Source organism: Mugil cephalus, chromosome 17 (assembly GCF_022458985.1).
Source record: "Mugil cephalus isolate CIBA_MC_2020 chromosome 17, CIBA_Mcephalus_1.1, whole genome shotgun sequence".
Taxonomy (NCBI): domain Eukaryota; kingdom Metazoa; phylum Chordata; class Actinopteri; order Mugiliformes; family Mugilidae; genus Mugil; species Mugil cephalus.
Window position 1 is genome coordinate 18158256 of NC_061786.1, and position 18304 is coordinate 18176559.

The following is an 18304-nucleotide window of genomic DNA, read 5'->3' on the forward strand; positions in this document are numbered from 1 at the left end:
TTTCACCTTAATTCTGTATCTTGTAAAAGTGAATCTTGGAAATAATCTTTAAGCACGTAGAAAGACTGTTACAAAAAAAGAAAGGGACATTAAAATTAAGATTAGTCTCATTATTTTTGCCAGTTGCAGTTTTCAGCAGCTGAGCTCTTATTTTGAAAGCCCTAAACCGGAAGTATTCTTGCTACCCCTTTGCTGGCTTCACGGCGATGATGCTGCGCCTGGTCTGCTGGTCCCGGACCGGCCAGGAAGGTATCCATCTGGCGTGTGTATCTCCTTGGGAAGTGCCACCCGCGGATTGTGTTGCATTCTGCTCCTGTTAGAAAGTAACGAGAGACCCGAGTGGAGTAGCAGCAGCAGCAGCAGGCCCATTGAGGAGGTACGTGTCCACACCACCAGATTTTATTATGAGCAGCAGGCTGCAGTGGCTCTCTGTCTGAGGGGTGGTGGAGGAGGGATCATCTCCTTGAGCCGGGAGACTTTGTTTCCCCTGGATACGTGGTGTCTGGGTGTCTGCCCTGCCTGCCTGTCCCTGCCATCCTCCCCAGGATCCCCACACACCCTGAACTACAACTACACCTCCTCACCCAGGCGCACAGACATGCATGATGACCGTAAACCGAGGCCATTTAAGCGTTGCACGGCGAGCCGGTGTTTATTGTGGAGGAGGGAGGGATAGTTGGGGAAGGCGGAAGGTTTCTAGGTCGGTAATGCCGGATGGAGACCGGTTTCTTTGTGTCAAGTCTCATCATTTCCACTGCGTTCACGCGTAATCAGCAAAGCGACCATATTTACCGGAGTGATCGTTCAGAATGACACTAACCGTGGATTATATGGATTTTTATGGACGGATTAAATATATAAATATCCTAAATTTGAATAATATTAGCGCACCAGGGCTTGTAGCTGTATAATTGTACTCCAAAGTGATATTTTAAATGAAATACTTGCTCATATTTATGTTGCATTCGGACTCTGTTTTCTATTTACGTGTTTTTTTTTGTTTTTTTTTTTTTTGAACAATTGCACCGATTTATTGTGCGGCTCCTGCAGGTGACATAGGCTCACCTGTTTATTATGAACTAGCCGGCCGCAACTTCCACTTCCACGGATGATGGCGGCGGTGGTGATGATGATGGTGATGATAATAACTGCAACTCAGTCTTTAAGAAGTGGGTGCAGCCTGTCTGCATCACTGCTATGGATATTTACTCTTCCGCCCCAATCTCTACCATCTGATCTGGATGTGTGAAGGAGTCCATGCCATGCAGTAAAGTTGCCGCACCCTCATACGTACGCGTCCCGCACGCACACGTGCCACACGCAAGCACGCAAGGATGGGCACACACACATACATACACACACACACACTCACACCCAGCCCATCCCATCATTGATAGAGAGGGGAGGAAGGGTGGGTGCACATCTTGGATATTGCCTCATTGCCACTGATTAATAGTTAATCACCACGACAGCAATCTGCCCAAGAACTGGTTTAAGGAACATTTTTTTTTTTGCCTGTGTGTGACTTAATTAGCATGAGAGGATCGAGATACTTTAAGGGCCAAGCCCACCCCCTAAGGAAAGTGGGATATGACACTAAAAAGTCTTTAATAATTTGTATTTATCCAGTTAAGAAAATCTAATTACTTAACATGAAGCTCTGCTGCACTTACCGCAAATAAAGGAAGATGTAGATGATGTAGATCCAGATTTTGGATCCATTATTCCTTAATGGATTTGATACACCAGCTACCGGAGTGCGCTGTGTGTGCATTTTTAAATTATTAAAATATAAACTCCTTGCAAGTAGCTAAAATGCACAAACGCCAGGAAATTATACTGTAATCTGGCCTCGGATCTCAAAATAAAAAATAATAATAATAATTTAAAAAGTAGATTTAGCTTTACATTATAATCCAGCCCATTTCTAATCTGGAAATTCATTTAATGACTCCTTTTAAGGGCTCTAACCCACAGGTTGAGAAGCTCTGCAGTGAATTATTTGACTTTTACTGTATCTTTTAATATAGCTCCGTAGTGTGTTGAACATAATCGTCAGTAGCTTCTTTACTCCTTTCAGAATAATGGCCTCGTTGACCTCATTGTTTATTGTTGTGACTCACGACTAGACTCCTTCTGTTTTTCTGCGTAACTATCCGCTGGGACGTCAGGTCTCAGGCGGTGACTGACACAGCCTGCTCAGCCTCGTAGCTGATGTCAGTCACAGTGTGACAGGACTGGTCACAGAGCAGCATCACTGACCCTACTCTCTCCTCTGTAGTCACACTACACTGTCAGAATGAGGTACTGGAAAATGTCTTGTAGTTTGTTGAGTTTATTTTTTCTCTTGGTTGTACAACTGGATGCTACTCTTCTTGTGTGTTTTTTCTTAATGGTATTGCAGGTTTGACGAATCTTCCTCTTTCTTCCTTACAGAGCAATAGCCATGTCTTCCAGCTCAGCGATGGTGCGGATCCTGATAAAGGGCGGCAAAGTGGTGAACGACGACTGCACCCAGGAGGCCGACGTCTACATCGAGAACGGCATCATCCAGCAGGTGGGGAGGGAGCTGATGATCCCCGGCGGGGCCAAGGTGATCGACGCCTCGGGGAAACTGGTGCTGCCCGGGGGCATCGACACCAGCGTCCACCTGGAGGAGAGCTTCATGAACGCCACCACGGCCGATGATTTCTACAGCGGCACCAAGGTAAGTTTGGAAGCAGAGCAGCTGGCGTGACCTAATAACGCCTTCACAAGTCAAATGAAAATTGTGTTATGATTGTAAGCACGAATTTGTCATTTAGTTCCATAGATAAAGGCCAATAAAAGCTTTTCACTGATGTTAATGTCAGCAATGCTTCTTAATATTCTTAGATACGTTGGTTATTTTGGGCCGAGCTCCTCTTGCTGGCAAAGATTACAGAAAGAAGAACATTTTCACATCATTAAACATGAAGTAAAATGGAATAAAAAGTGCTTGTTAAACCAAATCAAGTAGACTGCTTAGAAGTATTCCTTACAGTTTTTTATAAACCTCAAAAGTCGAGTTCAGTCTGGAAGTAGGTCAGCTGTTCAACAAAAATAGCAGAAAGTCTCTGTTTTCACCTCCTCAAATCTTCTAATCTTTTAACTTTTTCTTTTCTTTTTTTTTTACTTTTCCATAACTGCAAACTGAAGGGGTGGGTATTGGCAAGGACTTCACGATACGATACGTATCACGATACTTGAGTCACGATACGATACATTATTGCGATATTATGATATTGTGATATATTGCGATATTCTACGTAGTTCACTGAGAAATTTTAATTGCATCTTAAAATATAAGTTGTATATATATACATCAGATGACAGTGATAATTCATTGGACAAACTGAGTCAAAAAACAATATTAATCCAAATGATCCATTTCCATGTTATTTCACTTGTACATGATAGGCTCAAAACATGACTTTTTCTTTTCCTTCCAAAAGCTATATGAAGACGTTCAAAATCGATATTGTATCGGAAGAATAAGTATCGCGATATATCGCCATATCGATATTTTTTCCCACCCCTAGCAAACTGTAATTTTGAACAAAACACTTAAATAAATCACCATGGACATGAATCTATAGGTTGTTGCTAATTTAGAGAAGATAGAAAGATGGATGGGCGTTCTTTATTCTGAGGTGCCGTAAGGTTGCCGAGTTCATTTCACCAGCATTACACGGAGATGATTTGACACTTTGCTGTAGGGAAGGCTGCCAGAAAGGAGGCTGATAAGAACCGGGATATCCCACACACCGCCCGCCTCAGGGCACCATGATGACTCATCACTGTATATCACAGTTTGAGTTGGCGCGTGCTACGGGGTGATGGATGCTGTGACCGAACAGACCGGTAGACGCTGGTGACAGACACTATTCTCCACTGTTCTCCATCGCCCAGCCTCGTTCCTCCCTCCTGGGCCCCTCCCCTCACTCCCTCCCTCCCTCCCTCCCTCCCTCCATCCTTGTCTGCCCGCCATGCTCCAAAATACGTCCCGAGACAAATGCAGATCAGTATCCGTCTCCATGGATACCGGGGGGCTGCTGCAAAGACTGCCGCAAAGCCCTTTCACTCACGCCATTGTGCCGACAGACAATGGTTCTCAGGCTCACGCCTCCCTCCCACCACCCGTCCTCCTTCCCAGTGCACACTACTCGAGTCTCTAGGGTCAGCTGACAGATGCTCGGTGAAGCATGCACTCATACACAAAACACACTCTGTCCTCCGTTGCTGGGGCTAGTATGATAAACCGTGAAATACCTCACGATGGCACCGTGCGGAGCAATCGATCCCACGCTTTCACTACTATTAGTAGATTTTTATTTCCCTCAGCAGTCATCTGCAAACAAACCATAAAAGTAGTCATTAATGGCAATTGATGGCTTTCACTGTAGTGCTGATTAGCAGATTACAGTTCCTTCGGTATTTATGGGCTTCAGCAAATCAATGGCTTCTGCTTTAATGCCGCCTTTAAAGAGTAAATCAAGTTTAATGTCCATTTATTTCATTAATTAAAATAAGTAAAGGACAGAAATTATGCTTTTCTGCATTTTTTTTTTAGTAACTCAAGAGCTACTGTTTGTATTCCTTCCAGGCTGCTTTAGCCGGCGGCACCACGATGGTGATCGGACACGTTCTGCCGGAGAAGAATGAGTCCTTGCTGGAAGCCTACGAGAAGTGCCGCAGCTCGGCCGACTCCAAATCCTGCTGCGACTACGCTCTGCACGTAGGAGTTACTTGGTGGGGGCCCAAGGTAGTGCAACGCTGTGCTTGTTACACCATGTAAAACATTAATTTTATGTGTTTAAGCTCCAATACACTGCAATAGCTGATTGAAACAAGACTCCTGCCATTCTTATGAACATTAAAATATCATGGGGTTTTGTTGCATTCTTTTGCAGGTGCGAGCCGAGATGGAGAAGCTGGTGAGAGAAGAAGGCGTGAATTCCTTTCAGATGTTCATGGCTTACAAGGAGACGTTCATGCTGAGGGACAGCGAACTCTTCCAGGCGCTGCATCACTGCAAGGACATCGGAGCCATCGCGAGGGTCCACGCCGAGAACGGAGAACTGGTGGCGGAGGTCGGTCGGGGGGAAAATACACGTCGATGACTCGCTGTGGTATACACAAATTAAGGATCTTAAATGTCAACATTATTGCAAATTCTACTCATTTGTTTCTCCTCAGGGTGCAAAGGAGGCGCTGGATCTCGGCATCAGTGGCCCAGAAGGGATTGAAATCAGCAGGCCTGAAGAGGTGTGTTAGGATTGCCCTGCTTAAAAACGCCTCTCAGTTTCAAATAAAATGTCTCTTAACAGGATTACGAATACGATTTCTTTCATTTAAACGAGTCCAGTTTCCATCTCAGCACCCCTACAAATACTGTTATTTCTCCCAAACAGCTGGAAGCAGAGGCAACCCACAGGGCAATTACCATCGCTAACAGGGTGAGTGATCATAATCAGCGCAGCAGGGTGTTAGCAATGAAAGCTCAAAACTCAACAACTCGCTGTACTTTTTAAGATCTCACACAAATGCGGCTGTAGATCGTGTAAAAATGACTGTATGCTGTTGGCTGTCTTCTAGGCCCACTGCCCGATCTACCTTGTGAACGTGTCCAGTATGTCTGCAGGAGATGTAGTGGCCACAGCGAAGATGCAAGGTGAGGCTTCTTCTTCAACATGCTAATCTCTATCTTTTTTTTTTCTTTAACCTTTAGTCTTTTGTACCGTCTGATCGCAGGTAAGGTTGTCCACGGAGAGACGACCACGGCGCACACCGTCCTGACCGGCATGCAGTACTATCACCAGGACTGGGCCCACGCTGCCGCCCACGTAACCGTGCCTCCTCTCCGCCTGGACCCCAACACTCCCACTTTCTTAATGAGCCTGCTGGGAAAGTGAGACTCAGTCCGTGTGGTGTGTTATTAAATCCGATCTGGTGTCTTCTTCTAACAAATTTGATTTCCTCTCCGTGCCGCAGCGACACTCTGAACGTCGTGGGGTCCGACCACCGTCCATTCACCATCAAACAGAGAGCCATGGGCAAGGATGACTTCACAAAGATCCCCCACGGGCTTCCCGGCATTCAGGACCGTATGAGCGTCATCTGGGAGAAAGGAGTGGTATGTGAGGCTTCTTTGTTCCCGTATTGCTGCCAGACAACTTTCCACAAATAGCACATCTGCTTTGATTTGGGGGTTTATGAATGTAAAACCTTTGAGAAATGAGCACAGGCAGAAGAGGCACAAACACATGTGTAGCTGTTTGTTAGAAAAAATATCTGAATTTGCGTCTCGTGCTGCAATTAACAGATTGGAGGTAAAATGGACGAGAATCGCTTTGTAGCAGTCACAAGCTCGAACGCAGCCAAAATCTACAACCTCTACCCGAGGAAAGGCAGGATCATCCCGGGAGCAGATGCTGATGTGGTGGTTTGGGACCCCGAGGGATCCAAGTATGAAACTCGATCCATCCATTTATCGACCCGCTTGTCTCGCTGCAGCTTTCGCCTCGCTTCTCCTGGGCTGATGTGTCTTTTGTCTGCATAAAAACTGGGTCATCTCTGTGTTTGCGTCTCTGCCTGCAGGACCATTTCTGTGGATAACCAGGTCCAGGGAGGCGATATAAACCTTTATGAAGGTCTCCGTTGTCACGGCGTACCCCTGGTGACCATCAGCCGCGGGCGCCTGGTCTATGAAAATGGCATCTTCACATGCGCCGAGGGCTCTGGAAAGTTCTGCCCGCTGAGGACTTTCCCAGATTACCTCTACAAGAAGATGGTCCAGAGGGAAAAGGTATCAGGCCGCTGTCCTCGTTCTGTACGGGTTTTTTTTTTTGTTTGTTAGTTTTAACGTGGTCATTCATTTGCTTCTGCTTCACTTTGCGGTTTACCAGTGCCAGGCGGTGAAAGCTGTAGAGCGGGAGCCCTACACGGGCGAAGTCGTCACCTTGGCAAATTCAGGGAAGAGGGACTTTGGAGCTTCGGACCTGGACACTCCGACGCGCCCCTGCACCCGGCACGGGGGCGTGAGGGACCTCCATGAGTCCAGCTTCAGCCTGTCTGGTGAGGACCAACAGATTTATGCGAATGCTGAAATTCCTGCACGTTTTAAAAATATATACGAGCAGTAAATGGAGATAATTTTCAGGTCCATTTTGGCCGAATAATTGGCCTAATTAAGGTGCTGTGGTTCATATGAAGGAGTCTTGTGAGGCTGTTGACGTGTTGTTAGAGATTCCTCAACCATGCCAAGATAATATTGGGGATGTTAGTTGACTAGCAGGTCGTTAGCAGGCCTTAGTCATGTGAGTTTCAGAGGGGCACCACCTCCTGAAGAAGCAACTTGGGTGAGTTATGAAACATCTTTAGCCTAGATTTTAGACATGTCGTGACCCGGATGACTGAGACACACCTCCTCTGTAGTTAAATCCTTCATGGTGATGCATTTTCAGACCAGCTCTTAACCATTTTCTGCAGAATTAGGGGTATGGTGTGCTACAAAAGAGCAGATGCGTATCCAGGGAGCAAACTAAACCCTACAATTAGGAATATAACAGTAGTGCTTTTATTTTGGCAGCAGGACTTTACGCCCAGTTACTTGCAAGCAAGCTGTAGATGTTTTGCATTTTCAGTGGAATGCACTTTCATCTTTTTAAGCATGCTGCGTTTCTTAAAGCTGCCTTAAACTTTGCATAAGCTGTTTAGAGGCCCCTGGAGAAAAAAAAAAAACATTACTGAGCTGCACGTAACAAGGATAAAGTGGCTCCTTGTGTCGCTCTACTCAACCCGCGTGATCCTGTCCACAGGTGCTCAGATCGACGACAAGATTCCAAAGAGATCCTCGGCCAGGATCCTCGCTCCTCCTGGAGGGAGATCCAGCGGGATCTGGTAACGAGTCAGACGTCCGTTACTAAAAAGCAGAAGAAATGATACCCGAGGGAAACGTACGGCCGAGCAAGAAGACTTGTTTTGTTTTTTTGTTTTTTCCCTTTCTTTCTGGAAACCTAGAATACTGTATGTGTGGACCGTATGGCCACAGTTATATTGGAAAAGTGGTTATAGCTACCAAATTTCAGTCAAATGTTAACCAAATATAAGCAGAAGATGGAAAAAAAAATAATAATAATGAGTTGCCATTGTGTTACTTTGTATCATGTTAGGGGATAAATTGTTGTATCTTAATAATAGTTTTAGGGATAAGGAGGCGAGTCATTGGTTTTTATTACGATGCGATTGTGTTACCTCACTGTAAATTACGATTTTTGCACTTGTATCATGTTCTATTTAGATGCCTTTTTACATGATTTATCGTCACGAAATGTCTTTTTACCGCGAGTCATGGTGAATGAAATGCAATAAATTATTAAAAGGACTTCGACATAAAAATGTCAGTTACTAAAAAGAAAAAAAAAAAAAAAAGTTGCTATCGATCAATTGTTAAAAAATACCCTAATTCATTTTTTTTTTTTAATATTTGTGTTATTTTCTTTTGATGCTACTGTTGCAGAGTTTGGGATCATGTTTACAGCATCATAGCAGAACGGGCTCCTGTTCCACCCCACACCTAATGTGAATGAAAATACGCTGAGTATTGTGCATGGTGGCAGAGCACTACTACTACTGATCACAGTATTCTTTGTGATCATTTCCACAGAGAGTAAAAAAAAAAAAAAAAAAAAAAAAAAAATCTCACCCAAACTGCCTTCTTCACCGACACCCTCAAACACATCGTCCCATCCTGCCGCCGCTGCTGCTGCAGATCGTGACTCACTGATCGAGGTTTTACAACTTGTTCGACTGGTTCTGGTCTGAAGCAGCAGGATGTAAACGTTCCTCTGGCTGACACTTCCAATGTAGCACACCACTGTGAAGCATACAGAGAAGGGGATCCTCTTTAGCTTCCACATGAGCATAAAAGCAGAGATGTTAGTCAGTTAATGCCAAGCCTTCAGGGGATCAGATGCCTTCTTATGCCACCCAACGTTTGTATGTTTGTTTAGCGACTACAGAAAAGCACTGATACTTTTTTTTTTAAGTTGTCAACTACTGTATATTTATTGTTTTTTAAAAAATGTTTGCTTGTGAATAATTGTCTTAGTAACTTGATTGTATTTTTGTCAAAAACTGCAGTGTAAGCAGGGATGCACGTAAGAGTTAGCTCATTTTTTTTTATTAGACCCGGTTATGTTCAGGAGATGATCGTGATACAGTAAACTATGTTGTTTAATTTTTTTATTATTTTTTTGTTTTGGGGACAGATTTCACTTTTGTTCAGGATTATGCTCCAGTGAATTTTGCCGTGTCTTTCCCCTCCCAAATGTCCACTGGTGCTGAACAATGTATGGTCACATTGAATTCCTTTATTTCTTATTTCTTCTTGCAGCTCTTTATCACATGATTTGAGTGCAAATAAACCACAGTGAAATGAAGCCCTCTGATTGCTGTGTGAGCTGACTGATGACTGTTGGACAGGAACTAAGTGTACCAAAGTACAAAGTGCATTCACTTCATAATTTATGGTATTACATCACATAATCTCAGAGGGAGACGTTTTTACTCCTCTACACTTTTCTACTTTTTGGCTTTTGACCTCTAACAAGGAAAACACTGTTTAGTGGGACCATTATTTATGTATTCACTAAGTATCAAACTAAAATATCTTCAGAACAAACTGGCCTAATAATTACAAGTTTTCACTCATACCAGCTGTATTTACTTCATTATCTACCAAACAGAAACCAGTCTGATCAGAGTTTCCAACTTGTACATGGACAATAAATTAAATCATCTGATAATCTAACTGTTATATATTTTATACGGAATGTATTTATCTCATTATTTATGTATCTTACAACTTATATATCGTTTATATTTTATACTACATTTATACATCTTGTATATTTTTGCATATTCTTCAATATCTACCTCTTCATATCTCTTTTGTGTGGATAGATCCACATTTTATACCCGGATGGTTATTGGCTGTCAACGTTAGCATGCATGATAACAGATTTACTGTACCTCTCTCAGCCTGAGGTGGTGCTTTTGTTGTGATTGGACTATTACTCTGATCATTAGTGGTATAGTCAGTGAGAGGTTGTAGTTAACATTTTTAAGAATCCACCAGGTGATGTGATGGCTTTCCAGGATGATGGCTGTAGCAAATCAGAACATTTTTTTTGCTGGAAACTTATACCACGTGGTGCCTTTGCATCTTAAGATTCATCCAAACTTCACTTGATCCAGCTGCAAATGTAAAATCCTGCTTATGTGAGCCTTGATCTGGTATTAACAGGTGATCCGTGTGATGCTGTGATTCTGGTTGCACGCCTCGTATTTCCATATATCAGACCAAATATTTGTCGACATGCGTGACCTCACAAAAAACAAAAACCTTGCAGAGGCCTTAAAACCCCAACCCGAAACATTATGTGTCTCCTGGCCGGAACAGGCCAAAGTCCTATTTATAATGAACCTTTAACAGCATGGAGTCGGGCGCATGCGCGCCAGGGGCCGGATTGTTGCAGCCCCAGACAGGGCGGCCCGTTACCGAGCACCGCACCGCGCAGGGTCTGACAACGACGACAGCAACGGGCACTGACATAAGGAATACAGCCAGCGTGATCACAACACAGGCACTCCGGAATAACTGTGAGTATTTCACGGCTTTCGCGGCCCACTCCTCCGCTCCGAGCTCGTTATTTCTCCATTTATTTTATGTTGGGGTTTTTTTTGCGTCGAAGCTGCGTTTTTTTTTATTCCCACGCAGGGAAGGATATTTCCCGTGCACTGACAGTCCTGAGGTATTCGGGGAGGCCTGTAGAGGGGGCCGCTCGGAAAGCAGCAGCAGCACCACCACCAGCAGCAGCAGCGCTGCGGCTTTTTTTTACAGAAACGCACCCTGCAAACGGCCACATTTATTGTTCTCTGCTCTCGGTTTGAGAAATCCAGACCCCCGCCCCATTTAATTCCGCTCCTGCAAGACTTGAGCGGTTTGCACTCGGGAGTCTTTGCTGCGGTCATCTTTTTTAGCTTTCTTCTTCTTCTTTTTATACAAAGCCAGGCTGTTTTTCTTTCTTTTTGTTGTTGTTTATTTTTAAAGAATAGATTATCTTCCCTTTCATGCGTTGCTCTGGATGCAGTTATTCGTGGACTGTTCATTGCATTTACGCGCAGTGCAAAGTCTGTGAACGAAAGCCGAACTCATAAAGGGCTTTTATTGCATGGTTAAAAAAAAAGAGGTTGTAATCATGTTATTGTGCGATAGCCGAGCCCCGTGGGGAGAGAGAGAATGCTGGTATGCGCTGATGAAGGTGCATCACCAGAAATCACTGGTTATTCAGTCCCACTGTTGGACTCATCATCATTCTGGTTTCTCTCAGGCTCTCGGGGGCAAAAACCAACATTTTCAAAGGTGGTCTGTGTGAGTGTGAGTGTGAATCTTATTCCCAGTGCAGGAAACGGTGAGGTGTTTCTAATGTGAGTCTGACATGACACCGCTGGAAGGTATTAACAGGCAGGCGAAGTGAGCACAGAGAAGGCTGGGGTGGGGTGGTGGTGGGGTGGGGGGGGCTGGCAGATGTGTAAAGCTGCTCACAAACACCGGGATATTTCTGTTTAATCTAGGGAGGATTACACTCAACGCACGTCTGTAGGCTAAATCTGAGAGGAAAAGAGTCAAAAATCGAGCCTGCGTGCATGGCAAAAGGTAGACGATGGAGATGAGGGGGGGCTTTAAGTGCAGGCCGGCAACTGCAACAAGCACGGGGTCTCTAATACCACCCTACGACATATGATGGAAACATGGTGCTACAAACCCGGGGATGCATTTGGGATATAGATTATACGGTTAACCGGCAATGGGGTAAATCCTGAGTACAGTGCAGGACAAGCAGTTCAGCTACAAATATAAACCAGTATAGTTGTTTACTTACAAAAACCAGATGGAAGAATTAGTTGGTTACCCAAGAAACAAGGCTTAAACGAAGGCTACAGGACTTTTTGAGTTTCTTGAAGACCTTAAGTCGCCTAACACATGGTAAAACGGGCGGAAATAAACCCTGCAACTTGATTAATCGCTTGACTAATGGCCAATCAAACAAATAGATCAGGTTTTGGTTTGAACTAACATGGTCTACCCTAGAAGTCCGTCAGAAAAAGCCAACTGAGTGGGTTTTTGACTGTTCTTTTGTCTTCTGTCTCAGTTAGGGGATGGCAGTGAATGTGTACGCCACATCCGTGTCCATTGACAACCTCAGCCGACATGACATGCTGGCGTGGGTCAACGACTCTTTGCATCTCACCTACACCAAGATCGAACAGCTATGTTCAGGTGAGGCCGACAAAAACATCGGCTTTATTTCTTTCTTTTCCCTTTTTTAACAAACTCATGCTGTGAACATTCTGAAAATGTTTCGTCTCTTTGTGTTTTTATTTATTTCAGGAGCGGCATACTGCCAGTTCATGGACATGTTGTTTCCGGGGTGCATTCTTCTGAAGAAGGTCAAATTTCAAGCCAAGCTGGAGCACGAATTTATACACAACTTCAAAGTTCTTCAGGCAGCTTTTAAAAGGATGAGCGTTGACAAAGTCAGACTCCTTTGATCCTTCATTCAACAACTTGATAGTTTCATGCCTTAAATCCATCTTTTCTACTTTATCTGCTAACCTCAAAGACGTTTCTTCTTTCCATTGTGCAGATTATTCCCGTAGAAAAGCTTGTAAAAGGGAAATTCCAAGACAACTTTGAATTCGTCCAATGGTTCAAGAAGTTCTTCGACGCCAACTACGACGGGAAGGAGTACGACCCTTTACTAGCCAGACAGGGGCAGGACGTGGCCCCTCCCCCCAATCCAGGTGATCAATTTATCCACAAACCAAAGAGAAACCCAGGTAAAGCAAACCATTTTGCCTTTGCTGCACGGTCTTGCTGAGCTTTGTTTGGCTCAAGAGCGCTCCCTGCAAGCAAGTGGTGTGAGCAGCACGATTCACAGAATGACTGCTGTCCTCTTCGATCCATCTCACTGCCCAGCATTCACAAAACTATGACACTGTAGGTATGATTGAGTCACTGGTGGGGTTTTGGCACATGCTGCCTTCAAATGGAGCTCGTGGTTGCGAGACGAAATGCTTGGGAGTCCGAGTGGTAGCGTAAGGGCTGCGTAGGACTCACCAATCCAATGGTCGCCCATTAGCTTGTGTAGGACAGTCGATAAACACCTGTAGTTCTGACAGTTTGTCCTGCACCGTTGACACAAACTACATCATTCATAATGATCATCCAGTCTGTGATTTTCTCATCAGCATGATTAGACTTAGGTCAGCTTGATTCAGGAGAGTGTGCTGGAGCTAGCTCTTTCAAGCTACGTAGCTTCCTAGCTCTTCTAGTTTTAAACCCCATTTAAATGTATTTGTTTAAATGCGTATTTCCTCTCATGACAGATTTAGGATTTGTGGCGTGTTCATTGGCTTTGTCGCTGGTGGTTTGTTGATATTGGTTTGGTGTGTCCAGGCCTAAAGCTTGGAGAACACCACTGCTAGGTGATATGTTAGCATCTGGAAACAACAGAGGCATTTATCAAGCTAATGACCAGGTAACTCAATATAGGAAATAAAAAAGCATGATGAAAGGACGAGGCTGTTGAGAATATGACATAATATAAGACTATGAAGTCTACTAAATACAGTACTATCCACCCTCGTTTCTGTAATCATTTCCACTTTTGGCGTAAATACCACAACAGCCGAGTGGATTTCACCCGTCAACATTTGAAGGCAGCAATAATCACCACAGTGCATAGTGGGGTGCAGCGTTAGTGAGGCAGTAAATCCACATTAGGCAACTCTAATTATAACTTTACTTTGATCATGATCCGTAAACACGGACAGAAATATTGAGTGCAACTATTCACCCACGGTGTCCTGCATCATGCAGGTGATGCAACACTGACAATTAAAAGCAAGTTTGTCATTTTACTAACAAGAGTAACGTCGGCCCGACTGCCTTGCTCTGTCTCCATGAAAGCTTTTATTGCTTGATAATCATGGCGAACAACCTACTCTGACTTGTAGCGTGTCATAAGCCTGCTTTGTGACTTTGTCACTGGGAAGCAGTGTGGTTGCAAATGGGCAGAATCACTGCATTTATTTTCAAACCTGCAGTAATGTGTGTTGGCATGTTTTGTCTCTATCCGAAACACCTTTGCTGAAGCACTTATAGAGGTTTGGTATGACCGAGGTTTTTCTTTTTAAGATTCCGACTCAAATAAACTTTCAGCCAAAATTAAATTAAATTTGCAATTTGGCAATTTGACGTCATTCATCTCAGTTCTGGTCTAAAACAAACAAAAAAAAAAGGCATATCAAAGTCACAGCAGTGAGCTACAAGCCGATAGCTTCAGCGCTCTATAATGTGCTATATCCATCGCCACAATTGCTATACAGCCAAAAAACATTGCAGTTCAACTCATTTCAGTTCTATTGCTCAACACTTTTCATCATCTCTGACCACTCCAGGACCACAGAGGACATCGCCGACAGTTCCCAAAAACATGCCAACACCGCAGCGGGTCCAGCACAACACTCCGGCCATGAGGAAGAACCCAACTTTGTCTAGAAATGGAGGCAGCGATGCAGAGATCATGGAGCTAAATCAACAGGTAGAGTTGCGTGTGATTTGGGGATTTAGAGATAACCTTGCTTGGAGAAAACATACGTGTAAATAATATGGTATAATTGGTATTGGTATGCTCATAACTTATAACTTACTTGAAATAAGGATGTATTTGTCATCTACAATTTGTGTCTTCATTCACTTCATAAAAAACACTTGTGGTGCTTCGTCCTGACTACATTGTTTGGATTAGTTTTTTGGGACTTCCAGCTTTTTCATAGACATTTATTTCTCTTTCCTTGATGAAAAGTTGATGGAGTTGAAGTTGACTGTAGATGGACTAGAGAAGGAAAGAGACTTCTACTTCAGCAAACTACGGGACATCGAGCTCATCTGCCAGGAGCACGAGAGTGACAGCAACCCCGTCCTCAGCAGGATAATTGACATTCTCTACGCAACAGAGGTATCTTTTTAACCATGCAAACGTTTCCGTGAGGATTATATCTCATTGTAAATGGCACAGTGTCATAGTTGTTAGAGCATTTTGGTTTTTTTTAGCACCCACTTTTGGAGATCATGTCCTTGACAGATTAAAGGGCCAGCATGTAGCATATATTGCCCTCTAGTGGTGAGGTTGTAAATTGTAGACAGCTTTTCTTTTTTAAGCGGTGACCTCTGAAGCTGAACACTGAATTACTTCCCAGCGGATGTTAAAATCCTTAAATTTACATGAGAAATAAACATGAAGCCAACTTAAAAGCTGGAGTCAGGTATTTTTAAGATATCGATGGCCAGAGACTCCACTGAGCTTTAAAACTGCAGGTTCAAGGAGGGTTTGTCCGTCTTTTCATACAGTCTATAAGCAGAACATACAGTGGCTGCCGCTCCGAGTAAGAATCAGTAACCCAGAACAGTTTATCTAGCTTATTGTAAGATAACGGAACAAAATAAAGATGACCCCTATATTACATTTCTGCAAAGATCAGCTGAAATCCTACAAAATTCAGATCGAAGGACCTTCTTCTTGCTGTTACAGATGCGTTTAGAAAGCAGAGGTTACAAAAAAAATTTTTTTCTATATGCATATTAATAATTGTGTCGATTTGATTAAATTGTAATGGTTTCATCTTCTAACTACGTGTGCAGACGACATTGTAATGTTTCTGTGTTTTTCTGTATCTCAGGAAGGCTTTGCACCTCCAGAGGATGAAGACCTCGATGAGCAAGCTCACCTGGACCAGGATGAATACTGAACCCGCCATCTCTCCCTTTCCCCTCGTCATCTCCATCTTCACCTTCCTTTTTCTTTTTTTTGTTTTGACCCTCATTTATTTTCTACTCTCTCTGCACGCTTTCTACAAATACTCACCATCAACCCAGCTCTCCGTCTGTCTTTTCCTTTCTTTGTCATATAAATATATATACATACATATATATATATATATATATATCTGTTGGTAACCTACCCCCTCCACCCTGTGGGTATCTACACAGAATACACAACTACTCTGCGTCGTCATTTGCTGCTCCTCCCTGCCTCCACTTACACAGTTAACAATAACAGTAACGTATAACGTATCACAGTTATTTCAGCATGAGTAACGCAGAAAATAGAGCCGAGCCTGGCATGGAGGTTGTTATGGCAAGTTTAAGTATGTAAATATTACCAACATTTTTAATTTCTCAAAGAACAACGTCTCATTCTGGGGTTATTTATTTGCCTTTGGTGCGCTGTTAATACTACTGTCAGAGCACACAATGACACCTCTGCTCCAATGTGCCATCAGGACACTCCCTGAGCTACTAAAGCTGTAACAAAAGTGACTTTGTAATAACAGTTTCTTATTTATTTAACTTATATTTAATTTAGATTAACTTTCTGTAGCAAAATCGGTGCAAACCTACTGTACGAGGATCGAAAGCTGAGGCCACGTTTGCCATTGTTCGCGCTACAGAGGGTTCGTGACATGTAGACATGCTGAAGGAAATTCTTCGTGGCAAATGATCGGTGCTCTGCGATTGTTCGTTATTGATCAGCAACATATCTGAGCATGAGAATGTTACACATTGACTGTGAATGAGTGATATTTTGTAAATGTATTTTTCTGTGGAGACTCTGTGTGATGTCGCACGGTTAATTGGCTGACATGCAGTAGCCTTTAAGTTTAAAATTTAGAGGTTAAAGGATAATGCGCCTGCAGACTGACAACATGGTTTATAGATTGTAGCAGTTCTAATGTTTTTTTGTTTGTTCGTTTAGTTTTATTTTTATTTAAGGAAGCCTGACACTTAATCAATACACCCGCATAACCCAAGTGACATCATGATTTTACTGCTAATCATTCTGTGTTTAAAATTTGCTGCAAAACGGTTTCCCCAGGGTTTATGAATTGTCGTCTCGACGAACGTCACTGTGGAGAGATCTGTGACCACTTGACTGGTCATCATTAGTATCCAGGTAAACAAGGAGGTCTCTTTATCCTATCCAAGCTATTTTTTACTTTGCAAACTGGCTGTTGTCTGCTCTGGATCTTGTCTTCATTAACCATGTAAACATCTACAGAACACTCATCTTTTGAGTTTTGGATAAATAAACAGTTGTGAAACGACTTCTGTGCTGTATTTTGTGTCGATTATATGGTAGTTTTAAGGTGAAGCCCACCGTAGACCTTTGAATGCCTTTGGTCATTCGTGCAAAAACAGTTGATTCTGAAACGGGGCAAGTTTTAATCAGCATTATCTACCACCCAATACATAGCATGGTTAACATGGTAATACGATTGCATTGTAAGACATCACTTTGCACCACAATTGTTTATCACATATAGAAAAAAAAATAGCTATATCCAGTTTTCATACGATTTTTGTCTACACATATACTGTATCTAGTCAAAAATGGTATGATTTTATGATTGTACTGCATGGGGGATTAGCTCAAATGGTAGAGCGCTCGCTTAGCATGCGAGAGGTAGCGGGATCGATGCCCGCATCCTCCAAATGATCTTTTTAGTTTCTTTCATTCTATATACACTTACATCTATAATACTTACATGCTATGGAAATATACGTACACAAGCCGTAAATACAAATTAACAAGAACAATCCGAGCAAATAAACTCTTTCCCAACTTTACTACTGTTTAACATTTTTCAAGTCGTCTGTGAGTGTACATTTCCTACTGCGTTTGAAATAGATTACACATATTATATATAAAACAACAACAAAAAAGGATACATTACTACACCGTAAACGATTCGTTAATTCAGACGAGTTGATTAGTATCACGTAATGACGAGAGTGTTAGTTCCTCTGAGGACCAGCAGATGGAGGTAAAGTATTACAAATGTGCTGGAAAGCTGTTATGACTCACTTAATTCAAGTTTCGTGGGTCGACATGTTAGTGTAAATCACGATTCAATAGCAAAATAGCAGAAATTACCTGTTAAAATTACTGTCGACGACAACAACGATGTAGTTGAGACCTTTTGAGCGGTTGGCGGTTGATTCTTTGAAGTTTTATTGTCTTTTGTAACGGGGGATTAGCTCAAATGGTAGAGCGCTCGCTTAGCATGCGAGAGGTAGCGGGATCGATGCCCGCATCCTCCAGAATGTCCTTTTTTAAAAACTGAACTATTGCTGTGGCTTCATGAATGACTGACA

General features: G+C 43.0%; 2 protein-coding genes and 2 non-coding genes across 6 annotated transcripts; all 4 read left to right on the plus strand.

Annotated features, from left to right (window-relative positions):
• Positions 1 to 212: 212 nt before the first annotated feature.
• dpysl5a (dihydropyrimidinase like 5a) lies at positions 213 to 9458 on the plus strand. Of its 2 annotated transcripts, none has more exons than XM_047611779.1 (13): positions 213 to 376; positions 2437 to 2707; positions 4625 to 4783; positions 4932 to 5111; positions 5218 to 5286; positions 5433 to 5477; positions 5617 to 5692; positions 5773 to 5929; positions 6013 to 6154; positions 6344 to 6486; positions 6619 to 6826; positions 6927 to 7095; positions 7839 to 9458. In XM_047611779.1, exons 2-13 carry the CDS (start codon positions 2447 to 2449, stop codon positions 7922 to 7924), a joined length of 1695 nt encoding a protein of 564 aa, XP_047467735.1. In that variant the 5' UTR covers positions 213 to 376; positions 2437 to 2446; the 3' UTR covers positions 7925 to 9458. The 2 variants fall into 2 exon arrangements, with proteins under 2 accessions (XP_047467735.1, XP_047467734.1); XM_047611778.1 differs by lacking the exon at positions 213 to 376 and adding an exon at positions 2231 to 2304.
• A 1075-nt stretch (positions 9459 to 10533) lies between these two features.
• Positions 10534 to 17251, plus strand: mapre3a (microtubule-associated protein, RP/EB family, member 3a). 2 transcript variants are annotated; one of them, XM_047611827.1, is made up of 7 exons: positions 10534 to 10683; positions 12237 to 12364; positions 12476 to 12621; positions 12732 to 12924; positions 14548 to 14690; positions 14955 to 15107; positions 15829 to 17251. In XM_047611827.1, exons 2-7 carry the CDS (start codon positions 12244 to 12246, stop codon positions 15895 to 15897), a joined length of 825 nt encoding a protein of 274 aa, XP_047467783.1. In that variant the 5' UTR covers positions 10534 to 10683; positions 12237 to 12243; the 3' UTR covers positions 15898 to 17251. The 2 variants fall into 2 exon arrangements, with proteins under 2 accessions (XP_047467783.1, XP_047467784.1); XM_047611828.1 differs by having other exon boundaries at positions 12732 to 12888.
• Positions 17252 to 17567: 316 nt separating this feature from the next.
• On the plus strand, positions 17568 to 17640 carry trnaa-agc. The gene has a single exon. It is a non-coding gene; the product is annotated as a tRNA-Ala (tRNA).
• Positions 17641 to 18177: 537 nt separating this feature from the next.
• trnaa-agc lies at positions 18178 to 18250 on the plus strand. Its single transcript has one exon. It is a non-coding gene; the product is annotated as a tRNA-Ala (tRNA).
• Positions 18251 to 18304: the final 54 nt, after the last annotated feature.